The sequence below is a fragment of the Gamsiella multidivaricata genome, assembly GCF_025024155.1.
Source record: "Gamsiella multidivaricata strain RSA 2152 chromosome Unknown BC939scaffold_18, whole genome shotgun sequence".
Taxonomy (NCBI): Eukaryota; Fungi; Mortierellomycota; class Mortierellomycetes; order Mortierellales; family Mortierellaceae; genus Gamsiella; species Gamsiella multidivaricata.
Window position 1 is genome coordinate 472,343 of NW_026251726.1, and position 24,449 is coordinate 496,791.

The 24,449-nt window shown below is 49.1% G+C and overlaps 6 protein-coding genes and 1 non-coding gene across 7 annotated transcripts; 3 read left to right on the forward strand and 4 right to left on the reverse strand.

Annotated features, from left to right (window-relative positions):
- Positions 1-728: 728 nt before the first annotated feature.
- Positions 729-3,002, forward strand: BC939DRAFT_445498 (uncharacterized protein). Its single transcript, XM_051554815.1, has 2 exons — positions 729-815; positions 1,265-3,002. The coding sequence occupies exons 1-2, from the start codon at positions 800-802 to the stop codon at positions 2,644-2,646; spliced, it is 1,398 nt and encodes a 465-aa protein (XP_051414369.1). The 5' UTR covers positions 729-799; the 3' UTR covers positions 2,647-3,002.
- A 19-nt stretch (positions 3,003-3,021) lies between these two features.
- Positions 3,022-7,084, forward strand: BC939DRAFT_445503 (calcofluor white hypersensitive protein). Its single transcript, XM_051554816.1, has 7 exons — positions 3,022-3,181; positions 3,279-3,324; positions 3,645-3,727; positions 3,850-3,934; positions 4,059-4,406; positions 4,520-4,816; positions 4,918-7,084. Exons 1-7 carry the CDS (start codon positions 3,140-3,142, stop codon positions 6,984-6,986), a joined length of 2,970 nt encoding a protein of 989 aa, XP_051414370.1. The 5' UTR covers positions 3,022-3,139; the 3' UTR covers positions 6,987-7,084.
- A 361-nt stretch (positions 7,085-7,445) lies between these two features.
- BC939DRAFT_394939 (uncharacterized protein) lies at positions 7,446-13,839 on the reverse strand (the record flags this gene model as incomplete). The annotated part of the gene is made up of 13 exons (XM_051552189.1): positions 7,446-7,651; positions 7,796-8,094; positions 8,187-8,380; positions 8,463-8,590; positions 8,671-8,868; positions 8,947-9,412; positions 9,510-9,714; positions 9,800-10,081; positions 10,172-10,384; positions 10,543-11,077; positions 11,173-11,701; positions 11,777-13,075; positions 13,168-13,839. The coding sequence occupies 13 exons, from the start codon at positions 13,837-13,839 to the stop codon at positions 7,446-7,448; spliced, it is 5,226 nt and encodes a 1,741-aa protein (XP_051414371.1).
- Positions 13,840-18,585: 4,746 nt separating this feature from the next.
- Positions 18,586-19,329, reverse strand: BC939DRAFT_445512 (uncharacterized protein). Its single transcript, XM_051554817.1, is given in 3 exon segments — positions 18,586-18,642; positions 18,716-18,876; positions 18,893-19,329. 2 exon segments carry the CDS (start codon positions 19,204-19,206, stop codon positions 18,777-18,779), a joined length of 414 nt encoding a protein of 137 aa, XP_051414372.1. The 5' UTR covers positions 19,207-19,329; the 3' UTR covers positions 18,586-18,642; positions 18,716-18,776.
- A 1,167-nt stretch (positions 19,330-20,496) lies between these two features.
- BC939DRAFT_445521 (uncharacterized protein) lies at positions 20,497-21,753 on the forward strand. The gene is made up of 4 exons (XM_051554818.1): positions 20,497-20,831; positions 20,923-21,094; positions 21,305-21,352; positions 21,389-21,753. Exons 1-4 carry the CDS (start codon positions 20,569-20,571, stop codon positions 21,548-21,550), a joined length of 645 nt encoding a protein of 214 aa, XP_051414373.1. The 5' UTR covers positions 20,497-20,568; the 3' UTR covers positions 21,551-21,753.
- A 755-nt stretch (positions 21,754-22,508) lies between these two features.
- BC939DRAFT_t69 lies at positions 22,509-22,579 on the reverse strand. The gene has a single exon. It is a non-coding gene; the product is annotated as a tRNA-Gly (tRNA).
- Positions 22,580-23,057: 478 nt separating this feature from the next.
- Positions 23,058-23,609, reverse strand: BC939DRAFT_445530 (uncharacterized protein; the record flags this gene model as incomplete). Its single annotated transcript, XM_051554819.1, has 1 exon — positions 23,058-23,609. A coding segment is annotated over one exon (542 nt), but the record flags the coding sequence as incomplete, so codon positions are not given.
- Positions 23,610-24,449: the final 840 nt, after the last annotated feature.

A 24,449-nucleotide genomic window follows, 5' to 3' on the forward strand; every position in this document is an offset into this window, starting at 1 on the left:
TTCAACGTGTATTGCATAGCAAAAAATAGTAAATGCAGAAGAAGTGAGAGCGGAGGCGCTGCGTCGTTTTCAAATGTCAATGACAACATCATGCTTCTTTGCTATGTCACCTTTGCTAAAGAATGGACCCTGACATGCTCCTTTGCTCTAATGAACGCATATCCAGCAATCTGTTCCTATACGACTGTCCTCCCCTTCTTTTGACATGGAGAAATCTCTTGACCCAATGTATCAGACCATGATTAAAGGAAACTGAATCGGAAAGAGCGCTCTCATTGACATCATAATGTGGCGAATGTCATCAAAGGCCCCATGTCTGAAGTAGGAGGAGAGGCTGATGATGGTTCGGCAGGTCTTGTCCGGCGCCAGACTCGAAATGATATCACTTAATGTATCCAGACAGTATTTGCTCCGACCATTCTGAATGGAAACATGCGAGCCGTAATAATAGCAATTCTGAGCCTAGACCCTAGGCGGGAGGGCGGAACTGTGGGACTCTGTCGTACTGAACAAAAAGTCGGACTGGGATCCGATGGATAGCCTGTCCGAGGTGCTGGGGCAGAGAGAGAGAGAGGGAGAGGGAAGGGACCTGCGTTCCATTTCATTGGCACATGCGAAATACGGCACTTGGATAATAAAAATGGTTATTGTCGTGTGTGTGTGTGTGCTCTCAGGCCCAAATAAACAACAACTGATCACTTCTGATCTCTCTCTCTCTCTCTCTTTTTTTTTTTTTTTCATTCCTTTTTGATTCTTCTCATTTCGCATTCACTCATTCACCACTACCACCACTATCACCATGTCTGATACCATTGGTAAGGCGCTCTTTCCTTTTTCCGTTTTCGTTTTGTTCTCTTATCATACATATCCTCTCTGCGTTAATTGGGCACTATCCCCTATCTCCGTACCTGAAAGATTATTATTATTATTTTTTTTGGTTCAATTTCATTTATCGTCCTATCTCTGCACCCGAGGAATGGGGGCACCACCTGCAGAGAGAGAGAGAGAGCTATTCAATGCAGCATTGACAGCATTGACGCATAATCGAAATCGCCCAATGGCTCTCAACTGCTTCGCTTTTTTGTCCTGTGAACAACTCTCAATTGCCTGCAGATCATGGCACACAAACATCCTGCATAATAATATCCTTGGCTGGGTTGGGTTGGGTTTCGGTTGGGGTTGATCGTTGTACATTCTTCGATATCTCACACACCTCGCTTTCGTACCTTCCTCGTATTTATTTTTTATTTTTTATTTTTTATAGAGCAATCCGTCGTCGTGCCTTCCTACGGGATCAAGGAAGAGGCAACCCCCGTCATCCCCAAGGCCACTATCGAGGAAACCGCCATTGCTGTTGCAGAGGAGTTGATCAAGGAGCAGGAAGAAAAGGCCGCAGAGGAGAACCGCATTGCTGAAGAAAAGGTGGCTGAGGAGAAGCGCGCCGCTGAGGAGGAGGAGGCACGTGTCGCTGCTGAGGCCAAGGCTGCGGAAGAGAAGGCCGCAGAGGAGAAGCAGATCACTGAGGAAAACCGCATTGCCGAGGAGAACCGCATTGCCGAGGAGAACCGCATTGCTGAGGAGAACCGCATTGCTGAGGAAAAGGTTGCTGAAGAGAAGCGCAAGGCCGCAGAAGAGGCTGCTCATCTGGAGGCGGAAGCCAAGGCTGCTGCTGAGGAGGAGGCTGCTCGTGTCGCAGAGGAGAAGCGTATTGCTGAGGAAAAGGCTTCTGAGGAGAAGCGCGTTGCTGAGGAGGAAGCTGCTCGTCTTGAGGCTGAGGCTAAACTCAAGGCTGAGGAAGAGGCAACCCGTGTCGCTGCTGAACTCAAGGCTGCAGAGGAGAAAGCCGCCGAGGAAAAGCACGCTGCTGAGGAGGCTGCCCGTATTGCTGCTGAGAAGGAAGCCGCAGAGTTGAAGGCTGCTGAGGAAGAAGCCGCCCGTATTGCTGCCGAGGAGAAGCGCAAGGTTGAAGAGGAGGCTGCACGCGTTGCTGCCGAGCTCAAGGCTGCCGAGGAGAAAGCCGCCGAGGAAGAGCACGCTGCTGAGGAGGCCGCTCGTGTTGCTGCTGAGAAGGCCGCTGCAGAGTTGAGGGCTGCCGAGGAGGAGACTATCCGTGTTGCTGAGGAGAAGAAGCGTCAGGTCGAGGAAGAGGCTGCCCGTGTCGCTGCAGAGGCCAAGGCTGCTGCTCAGAAGCTGGCTGAGGATCTCAAGGCTAATGCCGACGCCGAGGCTGCTCTTGTGGCTGCCAACTTGAAGGAGGTTGAGGAGAAGGCTGCCGCTGAGAAGCAGGCTGTTCAAAAGGCCGTGGAGGAGACCGTGGCCGAGGTTTCTGCAAGTGCTACGGAGGTCAAGGACACTGTTGCAGAGAAGGTTACTGGAGCTGTTGCCGATGTTACCACTGCCGTCGCTGAGGCATCGACTAAGGTTGCAGACGCCGTCAAGTTGGAGGACGCCCCAGCGGTCACTGCCACGCCTGCACCCGCTGTTGTTGAGGAGGAGGTCAAGCCCACAGTTGCTGAGGAGGAGGTCAAGCCCACAGCTGCTGAGGAGGTCAAGCCTGCTGTCGCTGCTACTTCTACTGCTGCGGCTTCCAAGACTGAGGCTGCGAAGAAGGAGAAGAAGAACAGCAAGGCCTGCGTCATCATGTAAATATTTCTTTTTTCTACTTTTCTCTTTCTCATTGACACCTCGTACTCCGTTGTTATTCACTGCATCCTGTTCATCTTTCGATAATTCTTCGTGGTCAAAAACACCATCTCTTTTTTTCCCTGTGTTTCACGGGGGATATTCATGGGGCTAATATTCATCATACCCAGATTCCACCACTGTTCATCGTTAAGGGACAGATGGCAAAATAAACAAAAACCAAATGTACTTTACCGCTCCAACCACGCGAGCACAAACAGGAGAATCCCGTCCTGTTCCTGAATCGAAGATTGTGGACTGTGTGCCTGAAAATGATTGGTGGCGTCCCTGTTCCACAGGATGTGGTGCTACGAATTCCTTATCCTCTTTACGCCTCATCCACCTTTCTTTCCTTCCCTCCTTCCTTCCTTCCTTCCTACCTGCATCCACAACCCACGCGCTCTCCTTCTCTCGCCTTCCCTGTTTTGCTCTTGCTGGCTGTGCATCCTCATCTTCCATGGTCTACCTGACAGACAAGAAGGGCGCCATCCTCTCCAGGGTAAGCATATATCCGTATATCCGGAAATCTTTATATTTCTTACGAGTAATTAGGATCCGTATTTTAACGCGAGGCTGCTCTTGATATAATAATATAGATTCCAGCGACTACAGTTCCCCTTGCTCAAACCCTCTTCGGTGCCTGTAAGTGAGCATGGACATTCGAATCACAAAGGGAATCACTTTTCTGTGGAATGAGTGAAATCACATGCAGGAACTTAATGTCAAGGAAGGAGGCGCTATTTCCATATTTCAGTTTCTGTGGAACTACAGCCCACGGCAATGGGACAACAACAACCACAGCCTGGTGCGTCCTCCAGCTTGTAAAAAACAAAAGCACCTTCTTATTTTCGTCTCGACCGCTCTGGACTATTGACGCTCGAGCAACACTCCACTGCGGTTCGTAGTATATTCCGTTCTCTTGAATGAAACTTTCTTTTTTTTTAACGCGCGGAATCATTTAGCCGCATTTTTGCTAGCCCTCATAATTGGGTGCTATGGCCATTACTACAAGATTGTCACCAACGGTGTTGCGGGATATCCAGACGTAAGTGGGGACGCGCGAAGGAGGATGAAGATGTATTTCAGTAGCCGTGATGCCTCGAAATGTTCCATCGCTCCCAATTCACTGGAAAGATCGCAAAACTGAAGTCGTGTTTGATTATATAGGAATGGTTCCCAAGTGTCAGTGCAACAACAGGGGATTGGTATCCTGAGAGAAACATCTGCCAGATCTTCATAGCCCTCGCATCCGGTACGTAACGTGCGATTATTGTTGTACAACGAAAGAGGACTTCAGCCCATTCCATTCATTGTCATATAAGCATACACCAGCCATCCTAACCGCACCCTGGGTGCTTGCATCGACATCGATGTAGGTCCTCGGCTATTATTGTGCTACGTTTGGTACTTACTAATCATGCGCAATGTTCCCGCAAATGGATCGCCGGGTTTCGCAAAGTTGCTGTTCGCAAACGACATAATCAGGACAGTTGCATGTGGCGGATGGGTCTATGTAACATCCTCGGACGACCATGCGATCCATGACTTTGCGATGATCATCTATCTGCTCTGTACGGTGCCTCACGTCATTGGAACCATCAAGAGCGCACCTCAGAACATGCAGGCACAGAAGTATCGCCGCATGTTCGCCTACACGTTCTTTGGGGCGCTCATTCCAATGGTCTATTTTTTCATCCAGCATAACGTTCATCACGTCCCTGGAGGTAAGAAAGACAGTTGTTTTGACTAGACATTTTATTGGAGGTATGTACTTCATCCAAACCTGATATGCCACATGAACATATTATTGATATATTACCTCTCGTACTGTGCTTAGCTTACACCTACTATGCATTTTTTGAGTGGTCGCTCATCGTCTCGGATCTGGGGTTTGATGCTGTTTGTATTATCGACTTTGAGGCCTTCGAGTTCCGTGTTGTCGACGTGGGCATAAGTGGGCGTCATGATGCTATTGGCGGTGCTTTCAACGACCTCAAGACGTTTGGTGGTAACAGTAGCGGGACCTTTGGGGGCATAAATAAGTCTTTTGGCAAAAGCGGCGGCAAGGCCAACACAGCCTTCGGTCAGATCAAGCCTGCGGATGCGCTCTCTTTTGCTGCTGATGTGTATCTCGGTATGCTGCATGGTCCTATTTTTGCGCGACAGATTCGAAATAACTGCTTTGATTACTCTTTTCCTCACAATCCCCTTCTGATTTATTCAATACCTCGGCAGGATTCATCTTTTGGTCAATGCTGACCTCGCTACCCTTGATGATATGGTATTTCCCACTTTGGCATATGGGTCTTTCTGGATACGAACTGTTCCTGTTCTGCAACGTCACCGCCGGCTTGTTGGGCTTCAACGGTCTTCGCAGGACAATCGACCGATCCAAGGGGCTCTTCCATCTGCTTTCATTGATTGGTGTTCTTTCCTACTCGATTTTTGATTCAGCTTATCGTCTCATGGCAGTCGCTACTGGTGTCTCGCTCTCGATGCTCACCTGGGGTGCAACATTGTTCGGACAGCGCCATCAGAATGGGAGGGCTGAGCGTGGGGTGATGGCTTTGGCGTTAGGATTGATTTTGCACAATGTTGTCAAGCAGGCCTGGTGGGCCAATAACCCGATCTGGCCCATCATGAACTCGAGCAACGGAGGACGGAACTTACTGGGATTGATTCTGGGTATTCTGGCGAGCATTCAGGTCATGGTGCGCAAGGAACCGTATGAGCACGAAGCCAGATCGATCGAGAGCTCCAAGAAGGACGAGAGCTGGATCAAGGCAGCTATTGGTGGCGGGGGATACCTGTTCTGCCTGCATTCTATGTACACGGAGGCCGCGACAATCAGTCGCTGGTCATTGGGCGGATATCCAAATACGGGCCCTCAGCCTATTGCTGGAGGATTCATGGTCATTATTGCTATGACTGCAGGACTCATGTTATCATCTCAACGTCAATTAGTGATTTCAACTCCATGGTTTTGTGTGGGATCTGCAGGATTGGCGCTCCTGCATTTCATCGAGGGCGATATTGGGTTCTTTGGTGGGATCGTCTTTACGGTCTTTGTGCTATCACTCTTCCCAACAATCTTCCGCTCTTTGAGCCGTCAACCTCCAGGTCGTGCGTTTTTGTTAGCCATGATGGTCTACAATGCCCTGGCACTAGCACATGTCTGGGTCGTCGCCTATGCTTTCGTGCCCGGTGGAGAGATCATGAGGGAGCACACAGATTACGTCCTTCTGGTCATGCAGGGTTGTCTCTGGTTTGGGATTCGCAACGCCAACTCGACCATATGGCCTCTAATTTCTGGGACCCGCAAGCGATCCACATTTTCGATCGTCCGTCTGTACACAAAGATCACGCTAGCGATCTTGGTACTCTCCTCGGTCTTTGTCTGTTTGCGCCGAATCCCACGCGCAGCCCCTCAGCCCTACCACCCAGAGCACAAACTGATTACTGCAGGAATATGGACTATCCATTTTGCGATCGACAACGACATGTACAACAGCGAGGTGCGCATGCGAGACGCTATCCGAGATTTAGAGCTGGATGTTGTGGGCTTGCTGGAGTCGGATCTGCAGAGAATGATCATGGGCAACCGCGACCTGACACAATTCTTGGCTGAGGATCTAAACATGTATGCAGACTATGGTCCCGGACCCACGAAACACACCTGGGGATGCACCATGTTGTCAAAGTTCCCCATCAAACAGTCGACTCACCACCTCTTGCCCTCACCCAAGGGCGAGCTCGCCTGCGCTATCCATGCCACGCTGGATGTCTACGGCAAAGAAGTCGATGTAATTGTCTCCCACAACGGACAGGAGGAGGACCTTCGAGATCGCCAACTTCAGACGACCGAACTCGGCCGGATCATGCGCGAATCCAACAACCCGTTCTTGTTCTTGGGATATGTCGTGACCAAACCTGGCCAGGGTGAGGAGATTTATGAGCTGCTCATGGATGGCGGTAGGATGCACGATATCGAGGTCTCGGATTGGGATCGATGGTGCGAGTACCTCGCCTTCCGCGGTGTCAAGCGCATTGGATATGCGCGTGTCTCACATGGAGGTATTACGGATACAGAGATCCAGGTTGGCAAGTATCAGGTCCTGGAGGACTTACGCCCAAGTGGTGAACATCGTCGTGTACCGCTTGAAGAGTTCAAGAAACAGGTTTCGTACGAGCAAATCCCCGAGCAGCATGTACCCAAGGGCATGCGATATCCATCCATGTTCTACGGAGAGGGAGTGCGAAACCATCGGTTCCATGTCTTCGATCGACCTTACTACTATGCATAGAGGACTGCGATACAACCAGTAGACTCCAAAACAATAAGTATATTTTAGAATAGTCTAGCTTACTGGACTGTAATTCGATTATGAATAAAATGTTAGAGGTTTATATCACATTTCAGAAATTTACACTAGAGTAGGTAATTCAGCCGCTGGTCGATATCCACCTCGCTCAAGAAATAGCACATCGCACCAATATAACTACTTCGCCCACTGATTATCACTATCGCCACCATTGTCACAACAACCTCGCTTCTCCTTGACGTTCCTTGACCGAAAAATGAAATGGTAAACAGCACTACTCTTTCGACCAGGCTCCTGGGATATGGTTGCTCCCTCGACAAGATCGCCTCGACAAATACGCCGTGGACACTTTTATCCATATATCTAAAAAATAGGAGATATTCAAAAACCTGGGGATTTATTATCATAAACTCTAGTATGCTTCTACACAGCAATCTCTCCTCACAAATATGCGGACCAGCCGATATACATCTTCGACAGATTGTCAGCACTGGTTGCTGACTGGATTAGTTCCTCAATTTGCCCCTGAACTGAGAGCATATACATGTTCGGGCTCTCGGTACCGCTCAACTTGCGCTTGATAATTGTGAGGATGGCCTGCGCCTTCTCATTCTGCTGTGGGTCCGACACTTCTGCTGCTGCCGCCACTACTGCAGCATCAGCCTTGGCCTTGGATCTCAACCGGGCCCGGACTTCGTCAGCCCCGCCCAAAGCGCCGCCGTCCCCAACTACAGAATCCCCTATTCCAGATACCGCCGCCGCCCTGGCAGCTTCCTGTTGGATTTGTTGACCGCGTCGCTTGCTCTTGGACCACTCCACCAACGGGTCGTGAATGAAGCCCTCGAGGACGGATACGAGCGACTCGGTGTTGTCTCGGAACACCTGCAGTGTCTGCTCGCATGCCAGACGGTACACTCCATCGTATCCTGAGAGGCCCATGGCATCGATCATATTCTGCGTGAGTCGGAAAGGGACTTTTTCAGGTTTGGGGAAGGTCTTGCCTTGTTCAAAGAGGCAGTTAAAGTCAACATGGACAATGTCCCCATTCCGATCATCGAACAGCAGATTCTCTCCATGGCGGTCGCCCAGTCTAGTAATGAAGCAATGGAACACGATAGGTAGTAATCATGATGAGCTAGGCACTCGAAAATACATCCATAATGTAGTCCTTTTTCATCTTACCCCATAATATATCCGACCATCGACATGACAGCAGTAGTGCGCGTGTATCGGAGACGCGTTTCAAACCAAGCGGTTGGCTCAGCAGATATATCGATGAACCACTGATAAAAGATTGGCGGGAATCTGGGTAGCAGGTCCTTGACAAACATCCTGACGTGGTCTTCGTGGTCCAGAATTCTCTTGATCTCCGCGATCTATCCGATGTAGGGCAATTATCATTAGATTTATGGTTCATAACGCTTTCTCAGCATTGGGTATGTGCCTTGGCGGACTTACCGAGAGTAAATTCACGTTATTGATCTTGTATTGCTTCTGCATAATGTGTCGGAACGGGATAGTATTGTGAACCCATTCGATCAGTCCACACTCTTCGTTCAGAGGGATTACAGAGTACGTCCGGATGTCTAATCGAAAAAGAACAATATCGAGTTAGGTAAATCTCATAAATGCAAATCCCACTGCCTTGCTATTAACAATATCCTACAGAGATTTCTTCTGCTCGCCTCCCTATCCTTCCTGAGCAGCATGTTGACGAGGCCATTAAATTCCATGACTTTTGCGTCCTTTCTCAAGTCGTCCTTGGGCTTGCACAAGAAGGTGTAATTCACCCCATCGCTTCCTACGATCGTGATCTTACGAGGTCTCTGCAGCGAGGACATGACTTCAACCTCATCCATAAACCCTGCAAAGAACATTTATGGTTAATACTGTCTTTGGATATTTTCTGAGAATTCCTTGGAAGGCATTACAGAAACCTTACGTTCAACCTTGGGGAGGTTCGACTTGAATGGCTGATGCGAAGCAACCGTCGCACTCGACTCTGGAAGGGTTGGCCATAAAGCGCGCTGACAAGGCACCGTCACATTGTAGTGCTGTCTAAGCTGCGAGTACTGCCTGCTAAAATGTTTTTCCAAGCTCAGCTTATCAACCTTGTCCGGCACGGGTGCCATGCAAAGCGCGATCAGGTTGTCGCAAAGATCGAGAGCCTCTTTGATCTGTTCCACAGTGGCTGCGCCTATCTGCGGTCGAAGATGAACGTTATCAAGGATCTTGTTGCAAACGCGCTTGCGCTCACCGACGACCGACCTTGAGACTGAGACCATCTGCCAAATTGCTTGGTCGGGGAATGCAAGCACAACGTTGACAATGATATGCTGCAGCACCCCAAATGCGTCCGGACTCTTATGACAAATGCGTGAGATAATTTGCGGGAACGCAGACAAAAACTAACAAAACCAGAAGAGCGTCAGAACAGAGGTTTTTCGCGGCTTTTTGCAAAGATGTCCAGAAGCAGAAAACAGGCACGCACGAGCGCTTCAGTACCATGTACTCGGGTAGGTACCCCGCCAATCCCTCCATTAGTTTGTTGACGTTTTGGAATTCGATACTAGCAGCGTCCGCCTTGGGCAATATTGCCTGATACCCCAGATCGAGCCAGAATGTCAGTAGCCTGGGCAGCGCTTGGTACAGGTACTTTGGTCCGAGCGTCAAGGCTTTGCCATAAAGACGACACGCGGTGGTTAAATACCTATTAAACATGGGTTTGATGCCATTCAGTACAAATGCCATCGAGAAGTGCAAACAAGATTCGATTTAGAATCCACAGAACTCACCCAAGAGTCGGTGGACGGGCCTTGTAACGCCGAGTGCCCTCATACAGTTTCAGGAAGTACTGTCCGGCAGCATAGTATCCCTTTTCCCAGTAGTCGCACTCGACTGTTGCCTGTCGGTACCCCTCTAAGATGTCATTGGGACTGACAAGGCTGCCTCTGTCCACCCACCGCGTCCTTAGCAGATGTGCCCTAGCGCGGATATAGCCAACCTGACTTCTGTCTATCTCTCGATCTTGCACCCGTTGCAATTCCGTGTTAAAAACAGGAGCCGCGCGGCGACCACTGCTCGATGTCTGTCTCAGACGATTGGTGATTGAGGAGGATATCGCCCGTGTGGTAGCAGCCACGGAAGGGCCTGTTGGTACAAGTGACCGCTTCAGTGCTGAGTCAATGGTTTTGATCGCTTGACGCTCATGTTTATGGATGAACTCCCACTTGGCACGTTCGATAGCAGCGGAGTGGTTCTTGAACTCCTCCGCGTGGAGCATAGCACTATATGAGACCTGGCTATTACCGGACTTTCGAGCTGCCCTGGCTGACTCGAGCCAGAGATGTCCACAGGACTCTTTCAGGTAATTTAAGTCGCTGTACGAGACAACTGTCGGGATTCTGTCGGGTTGACAATCAGGCAAACATATTTTTGATATGGTTAGCCTCGTTTGCGGAGCCATTCTGTAATTTTCGCATGCCCTATTAGGGCTTCTAAAGGATAAAGACATCTCTTCCTGCGCTTTACTGCATACCTGATATCGTAGAAAGCGGCCCGGCGCAATCGAACGACTTGTTCACGCAGCCTAAAAGAAGGTGCCATTGATTCAAATCTTCTTTCCAAGGTCGGCTCGTACAGCCGCAGTCGACTAACGTAGGTTTCTCCTTCTTGTAAGGACAAGACAATCTGGGATCCTAGCTTATTCGACGGCGAGACATTCAAATTGCAGCTTCTGAAAGCGACTTCCAGCTCATGCAGCATGTGAAGTTGAACTATATGTTCATACGCGCGAGCGTAGCTCTCCATACTAGCAGCGGCAAGAGGCGCAATCAGCATAGCACGGACTTGCTGGAGATGTTCCTCAAACTCCACGACTCTGTTATCTCGAAGGTCGAGAACCAGCTGCCCCAGCCCAGTTTCAAAGCTCGAGTGCACAGATCGGGAGAGGGCCACCTCCAACGACTGCCAATTCTGCACTTTCCAGGCCGACGCAATCCGCCAGTTGTTAAGTTGCTGCTCCCATTCAGGATGTGTCTGGATGTCCCCTTCGACACCAGTTAGTAACGTATCTATTGGAATCATATGACAATCAGTAATCCGCTCCGAAAATTAAACACCCTTTGATCTTCTAAACATCCAGTACTGCCGCGTAAAATATGCTTACTAAAGTGTCCAAGGTTCTCAAGGCATTTATACAGGCCTGCGTGATTCTCGTATTTTCCTGGATTTGCCTGAAGTCCTAGTTCATAATATGCCTGCGCTTCAATCCAGCCCCCAGCACTCTCGCATTGAAGGAGGTTCTGGGTCGGACTGCCGCTTGTGATCAGGCCTGAAATCCCGGCCATCCCATCCGGTTCCTCCATGTGAGCGTAAATCTCCTGGTGCTTCTCGTATAGAGTCTGAAAATCCAGTTCTGTCAGCTCCCGCTGTTGTCTCGCATCACGGATACATTGCTCATAGTGGAGAAGCGAGCGCGCGTATGCCCTACACTTGAACGAGGCCATTGCTATCACGTCGTGAGAAATAGATGTCAAATGGGCTTGTACAATGTTGACCGTAGGGTCCTGCGCCCTCGCCGCGATTTGAGACAGATCGCTCGCTGTCGGGTGGCCCCGAGGAGTTGGAGTCTTGCCAGTTGGGGCTTTTCTCAATTGGATCCATTTCGAGATATGATCAAAGAGCCCAAAGACCGTCTAATACATCCAAATAACGTAACGGCTAATTAGGGACTTCAAAAAACTTTTGCTTTAAAAAAAAAAAATCCATACCTGCGATCCGAGTTGATTGAGCTCGCTAAATGATTGCTTTGATATAGCGAGCGTTTGTTCCACGCCTTCCTGTCTCCAGCTTCTGCCGCTTCCTAAAACAGCAGCCATTTCCTCCACAATCTCTTTCCTATCGTTCTCGGTTCCCTCCAGTAAAATAAGTAGGACCAGATGTGGCAATATGTACAAGCACGTGTTGGTGTCGTACGGAACAACGCTCTTGCAAGCCTGGAAGATCTCCTTAGCATACCGACCAGAGACTTTTCCAATTAGCGCAAGTGTCCAAAACGTGAGCCACTCTTTGAAGGTGCCGACATGAGGGTAGAGAGGACTAGGATAGGTCCGCTGGTCGGTCGAATTTGGCTTGGAATATTTGGCATCAATCAAAAGCTCCAAGACCTCCTGCACATGGCGTGGAAATGCTTTCCAGCGATCTGCAGGAGTTTTGAAGGACGGCGCACCCGGGAGTGAGCGCCTCGGCGTCAGTACTTCCATCGTTGCCTCCAGTACGCCCGACTTGATGCCACAAAACGACAGTAGGGTCTGGAGTGCGTACGCCCACTGGCTTTCTGAGGTGATGTCGCCAATTGATCGGGTTCTGCCAACGAGCTGCACCTCGATCAGCCGGCAAACAAAGTTTTTGGCCTCCTCTGGATCGTTGAAGTTCGTATGACCTGGTGGAGTCGGAATCAGCCGCATTGTCGATAACTTGGCTGGATCTACGGCTCCAATAATTCCTAGGCATTCTATGCATCGACGAGGAACTGGCGCGTCCAATCCTCTGAACCGTCCGATCCCAGACAAAAGGGCGCGGATCAAATCATTTACGATAGGGGCGACATCCTTGTCTTTGGTTGTGGTCATTTCCAGCAGTTGGTGCTCATGCGCCAACAAGAATTCTCGCAATTCCAATATCGCCTGCTCTGCTAACTCGGCGCGCTCGTCCGCAGAGCGGTCGATCAGGCGCTTGAGCTGTGGTTCGAACTCAAAACGTGTCTTGACCTCCTTGAGAACTCTGTTCATTTCCTCAAACTCTGGAAGATCCGGTAGATATCTGACATCGGGTAAGACAGCGCCCAACTCCACTTGAAGTTGCAAAATGAGGAACTGTAGGATCTCCAGTTCGACTGCACGCTCCTTCTCGTTGGAGCTGGGATAGTACTTAATCATAGTGTGGACTACATGACCGAGTACTCCATCAAGCTGCGCGGGCTTGACCAGATGAAGGACACCATTTAGCATTAGAAGAGCATGGAGTCGCAGGCCTCGGGTATTCAGTGCAATATCCAGTGGTGAGAAAATCTACAGATACCACCATGGATTAGCATGCGCATATACTATCCAGCGAAGAAAATAACATGAAATAAAAAAGAAACAGAAAGACGATCATATACCTGAGAAAGCACTGAGTTTTGGATTGGATCCAATAGTTGCACCAAAGGAATAAGGCTGCGGAGGTATTTCGCCTTTGTTCGTAGTGGCACTATCTGCGACGTATCCTGGATTGCATTGTTCATTTCGGCCAAGATCGCGAGGACGTGTCGTCTCAGAAACAGCGCCAAAGGCGGTCTCTCCGCAACCTTTCCTTGAGCCGCCTGCTCCCGCTTGGAATTTTCCCAAACTTTTTCCTCGACAAATTCAATGACCTTCTTGGCCTTGTCGCGTTTCAATGGATCCTCGTGGCCAAGTTCCACGCTGAGGCAGCAGAGTAATCCTTCCGTGGAAAGTGTAGTCAAATCGGCGATGCCCAGAGGCTTTGAAATAAGGTTAAGCAAGAGCTGTATGCAGGGCTGGAAATGTTCGTCGCTAAGCTGCATATAGATTGCAGCTAAAATGTGATCCAGTTGTCGAATGCAGAGAACGTCAGCGGGTTCCTTGAAAATTGAGGCCACCTTCTCGATGAGGCTACGGCTGTGGAGAAGGATCATCTTTGGAACAAGTTCTGGCAAATTCGGTTCGATAAATCCTGTCGGGCTTAATCCGGTCCATGGATAGAATAGTGCCTCCAGCCATTGGTCCTGCTTTCCATCGAGTTTCTCCAAGACCCTTGTGCATACGTACTCCATCTGCGGGCGAATAAAGCGGTAATTGGATAGACCCTTGTCCTCCGCTATTAGGGACAACTATTGTCAAAAGATGGTATTGTTGTTTGAGAAATTAGTCCTGGTGTCGATGTACTTTTCATCTGAAGAACATATTGATATTTACCTGGTCAAAGACAAAACTTGACCGTATGAAATTCTTTTCTGTGAATGCTTGATCAATCAACTTGATAAGTAGACCGCGGTATATCAGGTGGTCCTCTGGAAGATGGCGCATTATTCGCCGGCATAACTGAAGCGGCCATGCACCTCGCTGGCTTCTTGAAGCAGCACTAAAGCCCTTTGAAATCGCTTCGTTGATCCGCCCAAGACTATCCTCAAGACCTGACTTCCCGAAAAGATCATCCGCGAGACTTGATCCTGCTCTCATCGCCACGAGTTCTGCAATGTCTCTAATATCAAATAAAACGACAATGTGGAATGAAGAAGTGGTTAATATTACGTACGCCTACATCAATATTCGCCTAACATCCAGGGTATACCCTTACCCAGCTGCACGCCTGATGGCCTCAGTTGGGTCGCATAAATTGGATAATAAAAATGAGCCAAAGTCCAAAGACTTTAGATCGCAGTCCACTAGATTGAGGTGGCAAAAAACGCGATAAAGACCGCGAAGAAGAGCCAGACGTGGTTTCACTGATACGCAGTTTGGAATCAACTGCTTAAACGAGTCGAGAAACTTGGGATCCAAATGCTCGGTAGACGGCCATGCTTTTTCCTGGAGCCTTTCCTTCAAGCCATTCGAAGGCAGTTCGCAATCCTGGCAAATCCAGTTCGAGCTGAATAGCTGGTTCAATGCATCGTAGGTATATTTTGGACCATGCTGTTGGTTGGTAGAACAACTGCCGCAAGCGATGATTCCCATACAGTACGCGAGCGTTATTTTCGTTTCTTCCGAGTGTTCGCTCAGCGCCAAGTAGCTATAACGACATGTAAACACACACGTATCCCCCCAAAAAAAAATAAAATAAAAATGAGTACACACAAACAGCTACAATGCTCCCAGCTGCATAGAAACATCAATATTTGTCCCTCACCCTAGTGCGGATCTCACTGTCCACTTGAGCTCTGGGCAACGAGTGCTCAGCACGGCGAATGATTCCAGTGCCGCAATGACCAATCCAGATGAACTTTTGGGACCAGTATCTTGCGCTCGGTCGTTGCTGTGGTCCCTGAGACTGCGCACTGTGATATCCTTGCGCCAAACATCGAGCTGGGGACACTGTGAGAAGGTTGACATGACTCTCAGGGCTTTAAGACTATTTTGGGCAAATCCTTGACAGGATCCAAGGATATCAGGATTGTCTCGCAGGCGCGAAAGGATCTCTGTTCCCTCGGTGATCACGCGGAGACCATTCGCCAGTTGCTGGCGGCCAGTAATTTCATCAATATTCATGCTACCCTCTGTGCTGCGCCAGAGCTCCGGAGCGGAGAGCTCGGCAAACCAAGGTCCTGATGCGAGGCATATGAGCAAAGCACATAGGGAATCGCTCAGTTCTGTACAGTAAAAGCGCGAGTGCCTTAGCTACAGCTTCTTAAGTCCATCCTTACTTGGCTGACCAATTAATAACGAAAACTTACGGATCAGGGCTAGCGGAGCGATGAGGTCCAGCATCAGGGGGAATGAGGATTCGAGATAGGACAGGTTTCGGGACGGATCCTGCGTAGTGGAAAGAGAAAAGCATTTAAAGAGGAGCCCGAACGTTAACATACGTGGACAATAATCTTACATGGTACGTAAAACACCGCTCATAGTCATGACTTACCTGCATCCCTGGACTCAGTGCCCATAATATGTAGTATTTTCCGATGGATTCAACAAGGGTAGTGAGCTGGTCGACACCCTTGCCAGCCTCCGTAGAGCTCCTGTCCAAAGCAAACATTGCCCACACTTGTACGACGACTACCGCCGCTTTTAGATCTTCTATGGTGAGTGGGGGCTAAAGGCACGATATCAAAGGTTAGCATTGTGATATGAAGAAAACAAAAAATGATCTCGATCGATGGCGCTATATTATTTTTTCAGAAGCACCTGAATTCCTCTTGACCCTTGACTGGCGGTGTAGCTAAGCGCCTGAGTGCTAACGAGCCGCTTGAACATCGAAAGGAGCAGCGCTGATGGCGAAGGCATGTTATCCTCAGCTACGTTCGGCATGGCAATTCTCTGTGAGAACTGCGAGTACGACAATATGCTTGAGCAGTTTGTCGATTCTATCGAGGGCGAGTTGGGGATCGGACTGCTCCGTCTAACACGCTTTCCTTTCAAGTCCAGGTTGCTAGGGGTATTAATTTAAAAAGGAAGGATGAGTACTACGCTGCGGACCAAATTATAGAATTATGAAAAGACAAGTAAACGTACCCATGATGGTGCTGATCATAATCTGCTTCATCTACGGGTCTCTTGATAGCAAACCCCCCAAAGGCCTGCTCCTGAGGAGTCTTGGGATTCGTCACTATTCCATTCTCGCGATGGCTTTCCCTCAACAAGTCGCGCCCACCCAATGCCCTCCAGTAATCAATACATGTCCGTACAAACCGCACAAGCAAATCGAGTTCGAGATGTGTGTAGTAGGATAGCACATGGTCTACTGCACGCAGAGGGTCCTTGAAGGCGCCGGATGTTACCATCTTGTTCATCAACAGGAAGATCGCGCGCTAAATGATCATTATCAATATATCATCAATATATTATCGAGTTAAGTGCCTATTGCACAGCTGAATTACAAAAAGCACTTAAAAGAAAGACATTTTCTTGGGCATACCTGTACACTCCTGCCGCTCGAATCTTCATTCAGTAATAAAAGTTGCTCGGAAAGCAGAAGATTGGCCAGTAATGGTCGAATCTCACGCAATTCAACCGTGTCCGGGAACGACTCGAATGCGCACTCCATCACAGCCATCAAACTCTTGGCTAGGAGAACCTCAAGGGCTGTCACCGCCGGCATCTCGCTTCTGCAGTCCTTCACGGTCATAGCGGGCATCGCAACATGTTTGGATGTGCTAGAAAAGTTCTCAAGCTTGACTTTGGGCGCCATTGCTCTAGTACCGAATGCGATGCTCCATTCTTTACATCGATCCTCGATGGTCATGATATGATGGTAGAGAATCCTCATAAGCGATTCAGCCAGCGATGTGAATAGCCGGTTATCCGCATTTAAAAGGTAGACCGTCTTTAGAATGCAATGACTGCAAGCCTGGTAAAGTTGTAAAATCGAAGTCGGATTTGCCGATATCTGGCGGATTCCGGTTCGATCCCTTCGTGCAAGATCTCCGTCAGGAAGAAACGTCTTGAGCAAGGAATCGGTAAGCGCCAGCAGATCAATTCTCAGCTCTTCGTCGTCCTTATAGGCAGGTGACCCGTTATTGTCGATCTCTGGACAAAGAAAGGGCAGTAGAAAGCACAGTACTCGTACGGCGTCCTCGAGACTAGAAAATCGCATGGCCATCCACGCCGGATCGATCTCGTATCCGGGTACGCCTTTGATCGCGCTCATTTTCACCGTGCAATCGGATGGAAAAGTCAAGTTCTTCGATTTCAAGAAAAGAGATACCTCTGAAAAAAAAAAAAAAAAAAAAAAAGAGTAGAATAGAACGGAACAGAATAGTTCTCATTTGTCATTCAACATCGATTCACTCAATTCAACTGGATATGGTATCGTCAATGTAAATCCTTACCCTTCAATATCCCCAAAACAGCACGATGAAATCCATTTGTCCTTTGGGGTATCCCTGGTGCGACTATGAATTGAGACGCGTCCTCGGAGAGAGACAAAGCGAGCCTCACAACGTGAAGCGCCTTAATAACAAGATCACGATGAATTGTCGACAAGGAAGGAACGGCAAGCAGAGGTACGAGACACGACAGCACGAGCCACTCCAGTCTCTGACGAGGCTTGTCTGTCAAGGAGGGTGGAACAGGTATCCGGTCAATTGAAAACGCAAGCTTGGCGGATTCGCTGGATGCCGTATTGATCATAGACTTGAGAGATTCGCTTAAAATGCGAATTGCCTCGGAGGATGTCTGCGTTCCTGGATGATTGACGGACGAAAATAATGACTTTATTAGAGCTTTGCTAAGATCGAATCGAACTTAGTATCAGGATGTCTATTGGATCAATTGGTGTACCATTGAGTAGGGCTGCCAGTGTGGGACCTACGCCGGTATGAGGATCTTCGCATAGCAGTTGAAGCCCAGCATGGACTTTTGAAATACGTTTAAATGCATGTTAACAATAGTCTTGCGCCACCAAAAAATAACGAGTGGAGAGGTCGGCTGCTGACACAACCGGGAACCATACTATTGCTCGGGATATCTGACGCTTGTCCTAGTGACATATTGCCAGTCTTCGCTCCCGAAGTCAAGACCGTGTTGGCGGAATTAGTAGCGGTGCCGCAGCTGAATGAATGAGGAAATAGGGAAATAGGGATGCGAGAAGAAATGTGAAGTGTCTTTTTCTTTCTGTCTGTTCTACATAACTTCCTCACGTGTAGGCGGCATTGTCAAAAGGGCTGCAAGAAATCCGTGTAAAATAATAATCTCACCTCCCCCCCCCGTGAGATCTTATTCTCACACACCCCATGAGATTGTCCCTCGTTTTGGGTTATTCTCACACCCAGGTAAGAATAATTCGAGCTTTTTTTTTTTTCACGGGGAGGTGAGCGCCATATTCTCACGGGGATAGTCTGTAGGACCTCATTTAAAAAAAAGGCACTCGTTTATTGTTCAAGGTCTGTTTCAGCAGGATGGAATTCTTTGGATGGTCGCGACATCTCGTTGCTGCTCTTGATACGTTTGGCTCTTGGACGTCCCTTTGGCTTCACCACAAGTGGGTCTTTGGTGACATCAAGACCTGCTTCGTTGTCAGACGCGCCCTGTAGCTCCATGAACCCCTGTCTCCGTTTCAGCGAGATTGAGAGGTTGTTGAGCGTTTGTATCGCTTCATCATGAACTGCTGGATCAGTTGTCCCCTGATGGCCAGCTCTCTTGCGATCCCTGTACCGCTTCATCCTCAGTCACTCCTCCTTCCTTGGCTGCGGCGTCGAGGATTCTGTAGAGAACAAGATGTGCACACTCCTCGCACAAGTGTTGGCGGGGTGATCCTCCGTCCTGGTGGAGGCGATGTAATGCGGATAGGCAACTAGGAGCTCTGAACCAACTTTCGTCTCGAAACCTTCGAGATCCTGCCACTGCTCCCTGAACCAGCGCTTGAGAACGAGGCTGATCCTGTACTTCCACCTGCTGTCCCCTTGCGTCACGCAAAAGGAGTGCCTGCACACAATCCCCATAGTTTGCAGCAAGAGGCAGGTGCAAAAATATGAATGGCCAACCATAACCACAGCGAACTCCTGTTGATAGCGACGGATCTTGTTGCGGATGGAATAGACCGCAATGATTTCGGCTGAGTCCAGTCTTGAGAGTAGTGATGCCAGAGAAGACTCGCGGAGGGCTTTCCCGACCTATGCAAATGGATTCTATGGTGTAGTAAATGAGAATCATTCGGTTGACCTCGCAAAGTTGATATTAGATCATGGGGAAGAGCACCGCCCCCAGAATAAAAGAATAAACGGTCTGGCTCCTGAACCAGAGTCTTCTTTCCAAAAATCATTTGTATCACACATTGCATTCGTCCAGATTGTCCGGACAAGACCGCAATGCGAACTCCTTACAATTACCTCAGTCATTCCCAAAGGAATATAGTCCTAGCTCGTACCATTTAGCTAAACAGATCCCGTATTTATCTCCTTCCATTTTCGTCTAGTTTATTTTACCTTTGTGTTCATACATTCCGATCCAGAGGAGGACCCTGCACTGCGAACCAGTAAGTGACCGAAGCACGCCCTTGCCGAAGTCCTATTCGCGTGGTGTCTCCTATTGTAAATAGAACTAATGGTAGAAGTTACAGAACTCGTTATTAGACCCCCTACACCGCATTACTCTGTTGCCTCTTGCCACGGTAGGCAGTGAGGCTGCTAGTCACTCAGAGGTATTATTCAGAAGCCGGTTGCTACAAACGACCTTCCGTGCAGCGCCATACGCGTCGCGCTTGTCCTGTGCATCGAAAAATAATCCAACGGTTACAGCCCAATTGAATGAATCTCCCTAGTTCCTAGTTTTGGAGCGTCAAATGTGTGAGTTAAGTCGAGATGCACTTCACAGTTCATTATGGAAGAAGTGATACCCCCAAATGTTCCTCAATTGCAAAGGCGCTTTGAACAGTGCGCAAGGTGAACATCAAGAGCTTACTGAGAGCAATTGTTTATGAGTATCTAGTCTATGAGTAAGACGTACCTCAGGACATTCTCTGGATACCCGGTCTGGATAGACCATAGACTATAGCCTTGTATAACGGACTCTGGTGAATATGTGGTATTGCTGATGCTGCTGATGCCTATGACCATTGATTACCTATCGCGATTTAGCAATCTCTCTCTTCTTTTCTTTCTACATAAGACAACCCCTAATCACCCTGACTCAAAGTCTAGCATTGCATGCAAACAGCCTTGCACATTTCGAAAGAGAAAAGAGGACGAGCTCCGAAAGGACGAGCTGCAGATGGGCGTAAAGCAATTGGACGAAGAGAGAGAATGACACAATATGACCGTTGCTCGAGATTGCCTGGCCATGGGGATATGGTCAAGAAGAGAACTTGTAGACTATGAGGCGAGTTATATATTCTATGCAAGGTGGAGGACATGGTGAAATGCACTCTTTCTCACAACTTTTTTCTCTGTGCACACTCTAACACTCTACAACCAACATCACTGTTGCCCTTCCTCGCCAGCATTCCACTACACGCTACGCTAACTACAATGACCAAGGTACAGAGAAACGAATGTACATTCTACAACTGTGTCCAGGGACTGCTGGACAAGAAAGAGGCGATCCGGACACAGGGGCGTCGCATTGAACAGGGTCTCCCAGTCAAGGACGAGGACAGACCTGTGCCATTGACCAAGTCAGAAAAAAAACTACTTGCTTCGGTCGCACTCAACGGCGCCAGTTCAAGTGATAAACCTCCTTTTAAATGTGTTCGTCCAATTTGAAAGGCGCGAGGATAGAAGCATGGCTTTCATCTGCGTCTGCAGAAAGCCATTCCTGACAAGGGATAGTCTGAGCAAGCATTACAAGCGGGTCTGCGCCCATTCCAACATCCCGATCAACGTTCCAGGGCTTCAACTTATTGACAGCGCTCAAGTTCTCCCTCATGGTTCGGAGGTCGTCAATGCCTAAGGTACATCTGATTACGAGGTTTATAAGGAGAGCGACAAAGGCGATGAGGCGTTTAGCGGCAGCAATGCACCCATATTCAACAATAACGACATTTCGGCTATTTCAATGACATTTGATTCAGGAAGAGTGGTTGGCGCGACTATCCGGGAGCTCATGCGGGGCTTGGGCATTGCAAATACTCAACAGCAACATGCATAGCGCATGCAAATCATGGCATTTCAAGAGCAACAGCGCACGCTGATCACGGTCATGGAGCAACGGATCCTGAGCTCTATGGCCTAGACTACAGCAGGTCAAGGGCAGGGGCAAGCTGCTTCTGCTTCTGCTTCTGACACCGGAACTTTCAGCCCAGTTTCTACAAGTAGAAAGAAAACGCGCTCTGGCGCCCCTCACTTTGGAACATTCAGGCCCCTTAGTTGTATGTCTCCAACTGAAAATAAGTAAAATAAAAATGGCGGTTTGGTGGAGCAAGTGTAAATCGGTATAAAAATTGGGCAGATGTAGAGACGGGAAAGCGCATGGTCTCGCCTTGCTTATCATTTTCCACTACAGTGAAAGCTAGCTCACTCCCTACGCGTCGGCATGCTTGCAAACGATTGGAGTATCTGGGGTGTCGAAGGATCTAGGGTGAAAAGGGTGTTTTGTTGGGCGAATGCTGCTATCTAGTTCTATGCCTGATAGGGTTTATATACTAGTTGCATCGGTGTCAACAGTGCACTGGGATATTGTAGAAACTGGGCGAAGCGCTGACAACATCATAGCATACTAAATCTAGCATTAAACCTTTGCGATAGTGATTTTGAGTCGTAAAGTACTACTCCAACGTGATCACAAACGACTGTCTGTTTTCTCTTTTCCATGGCACCTCGTCATTCAGCTTCGGAGTGGAATCTGGCTCAATCCTGCCTCATATTGGATTGGACAAAGGGGTAGATTCTCCAGCGACGAGGAAACTGATATGTAAATTTACATGTAGACCTAGTATGACACCCCGTTATCACCCCACTACTGGTAATCAGCAATTTAGTACGTCGCCCAGGTATATCAAGAGTGTAACACACCCGGTATCAGAGAACGGAGCTGAACTACAGCCTATATTAAGGAAGCGATGGCTAAAAAGATCCGGATCCTTAAACGAATTGTGGTTACGGGATTAAATGTGTAATAGGAACAAGGGCAATCTATTATATCCTTCCATATTAGGCTATAGGTCCGATTTTCAGGGTAAACGAGCTACATGGATTTCTGCAGGAATCGACTTGCATGCTCAACGTGGCAAACGGTCGCCAAATAAAACAAACAAAAAGATGAACTCATATCCACAATTTTCACTCAGGCGAATGAAGAGCGAACCGTACAGGAAGGTTCTTGGATGCGGCTAGATTATTTCATAGTCCAAATATGCGTGGTCCGGGAATCGAACCCGGGTCTACCGCGTGGCAGGCGGTAATTATACCACTAAACCAACCACGCTTCTTATATATTTGTCGTCATTGCGGAACCACTATATTTAGAAAATATCACAACATAAGCTCCTTAAGTCGTTATACCCCTTAACTATAGAGCACGATCCATCTTGGCCCTGTGCTTGACTGTCACGGATAGCACCATAGCGTGTGGTGCAGAGTGACAGTTGAGCTGCGCACACAATTGCTCATATTGATTTGTGACTGCTTCTACGCGCTCACGCGCTTGCACGCGTACCTCTGCCACCGTATGCTCGATCAACATATGTTCAACGAAGTACCTTTATTGATATTGTCATTATCCGGCCCGCCTAGAACCATTGTCCGGCCCGTCTAGAACCATTGCACCAGATCCATACCTTTGTGCTATTCCTAGCAAATATACCTCGCGTCCCGTAGTAGCCATCCGAGTACCCTGACCAAGAATCCTAGAAACACATAAATAGAGCCATAGAATCCATAGCATATAACCTCAGTCTGCAATACATTTCTTCCTTACCTTGTCCACTGTCTGTCTCCTCCATAACACATATCCCACTCTTCCAAGTCTGTTCCTGACATTGCAGACTCTCCAATCCAGTCATGTCCGCCCAAGATGAATTTACCCAGCACCAGCAGCTTCTGCAGCAGCAGCAGGCGAATCTCCTTGGTGCCCTGCAGAACCATGCGCAAGACCCGAACACCACTCCTGACGCATTTGTGAACCATCTCCGCGAACTCTTGTCCGTTATTGACGCCCGTACCAACTCCATTGCCAGCCATCTCCAGCAAGCGAACCATCTGACGACCTTGTCCGAGGCCGTCAACGTTATCCAAGTCCAGAACCAAGACGCAATGCAGCAGCAGACCAACACGATCGCTGCCCTCCAGAATCTGGTCCAAGCCATCCTGGACCGAACCCCCGCGCCTACCGCCGCTGCCGCTTCTCTCCAGACAGCCGCTCGTCGTCCACACATCCCGCACCCCTTCACGCCTGCGTTCAATGGTGATGCCAAAGTCCTTTCCTTCCGTGCTTTTAAAGCCAAGTTGTCCGGTGTCTTCCAGCGCTTCGGTCCTGCCTTTGAATCGGATGACCAGTGCGTGACTTTCGCCATGGGCTGTATGGCAGGACCTCCCCTCGAACATTTTGCCCCGCTGTACAACCAAGACATCGAGGACGAAGAAGGACTCCTGAACGATTACGACGCCTTCATGACCGCTATCGAGGCCGCTTACGGTGATCGCCTGAGCATCCAGGAAGCCGAAGAGAAAATCCGTTTCCTTAAGCAACGAGGTACAATGCAAGAATACATCTCGGAGTTCTCCACTTTGCAAAGCCAGGTCCGCTGGAATCAGTCTGCTCTCGTGTCCCAATTCAAGTTTGGCCTTTCCGAGGGTGTGCGCACCCTGTTGCAAGGCCAATGGCATTCCCTGACCACCATGAGTACTGTGACTGAGGCTGCCACCACCGCGTATCTGAACTTGCGCCTGACCTCGGCTCGTCGCCCCCAACAGCCTTGGCGACCCCAGCCTCCTCGCAGCATCCCTCAGTCTACTCCGTCTCCACGTCCAGTCACCGTTGCTCGTCCAGGTCCAAACGACATGGAACTAGGAACCATGCGCGGCCCTCTTACCGCCGCTGAAAAAGATCGTCGCCGCAGAGAAGGCCTCTGCATGTACTGTGGCCAAGCGGGCCACTTTGCCAACAAGTGCCCCAACAAGCGCCCCTCCGGTCTGGGCCTCGCTGCAGTCCAAGAAGCCACGATCGAGTATGCTTTCGACACCGACGTGTCGGAAAACTTCAGCGCCTAGGGCAGCTGGAGGACTGTTCCCTAGGTGCCATCCATGCCACCTCCACTGTTCCTGCCCATGCCCGTATCTGCCTTATGTTGCCTGCC

Bases quoted from the DNA above. Each gene is read 5' to 3' on its own strand.
- BC939DRAFT_445503 (XM_051554816.1), top strand. From the start codon at position 3,140: ATGGTCTACCTGACAGACAAGAAGGGCGCCATCCTCTCCAGG. The intron at 3,935-4,058 runs GTACGTAACGTG...ACATCGATGTAG, and splicing joins CTTCATAGCCCTCGCATCCG to GTCCTCGGCTATTATTGTGC. The intron at 4,407-4,519 runs GTAAGAAAGACA...TACTGTGCTTAG, and splicing joins CGTTCATCACGTCCCTGGAG to CTTACACCTACTATGCATTT.
- BC939DRAFT_445521 (XM_051554818.1), top strand. From the start codon at position 20,569: ATGGTGAAATGCACTCTTTCTCACAACTTTTTTCTCTGTGCACACTCT. The intron at 20,832-20,922 runs GTCAGAAAAAAA...CCAATTTGAAAG, and splicing joins AGACCTGTGCCATTGACCAA to GCGCGAGGATAGAAGCATGG. The intron at 21,353-21,388 runs GTCATGGAGCAA...TCTATGGCCTAG, and splicing joins AACAGCGCACGCTGATCACG to ACTACAGCAGGTCAAGGGCA.
- BC939DRAFT_445512 (XM_051554817.1), bottom strand. From the start codon at position 19,206: ATGGTTGGCCATTCATATTTTTGCACCTGCCTCTTGCTGCAAACTATG.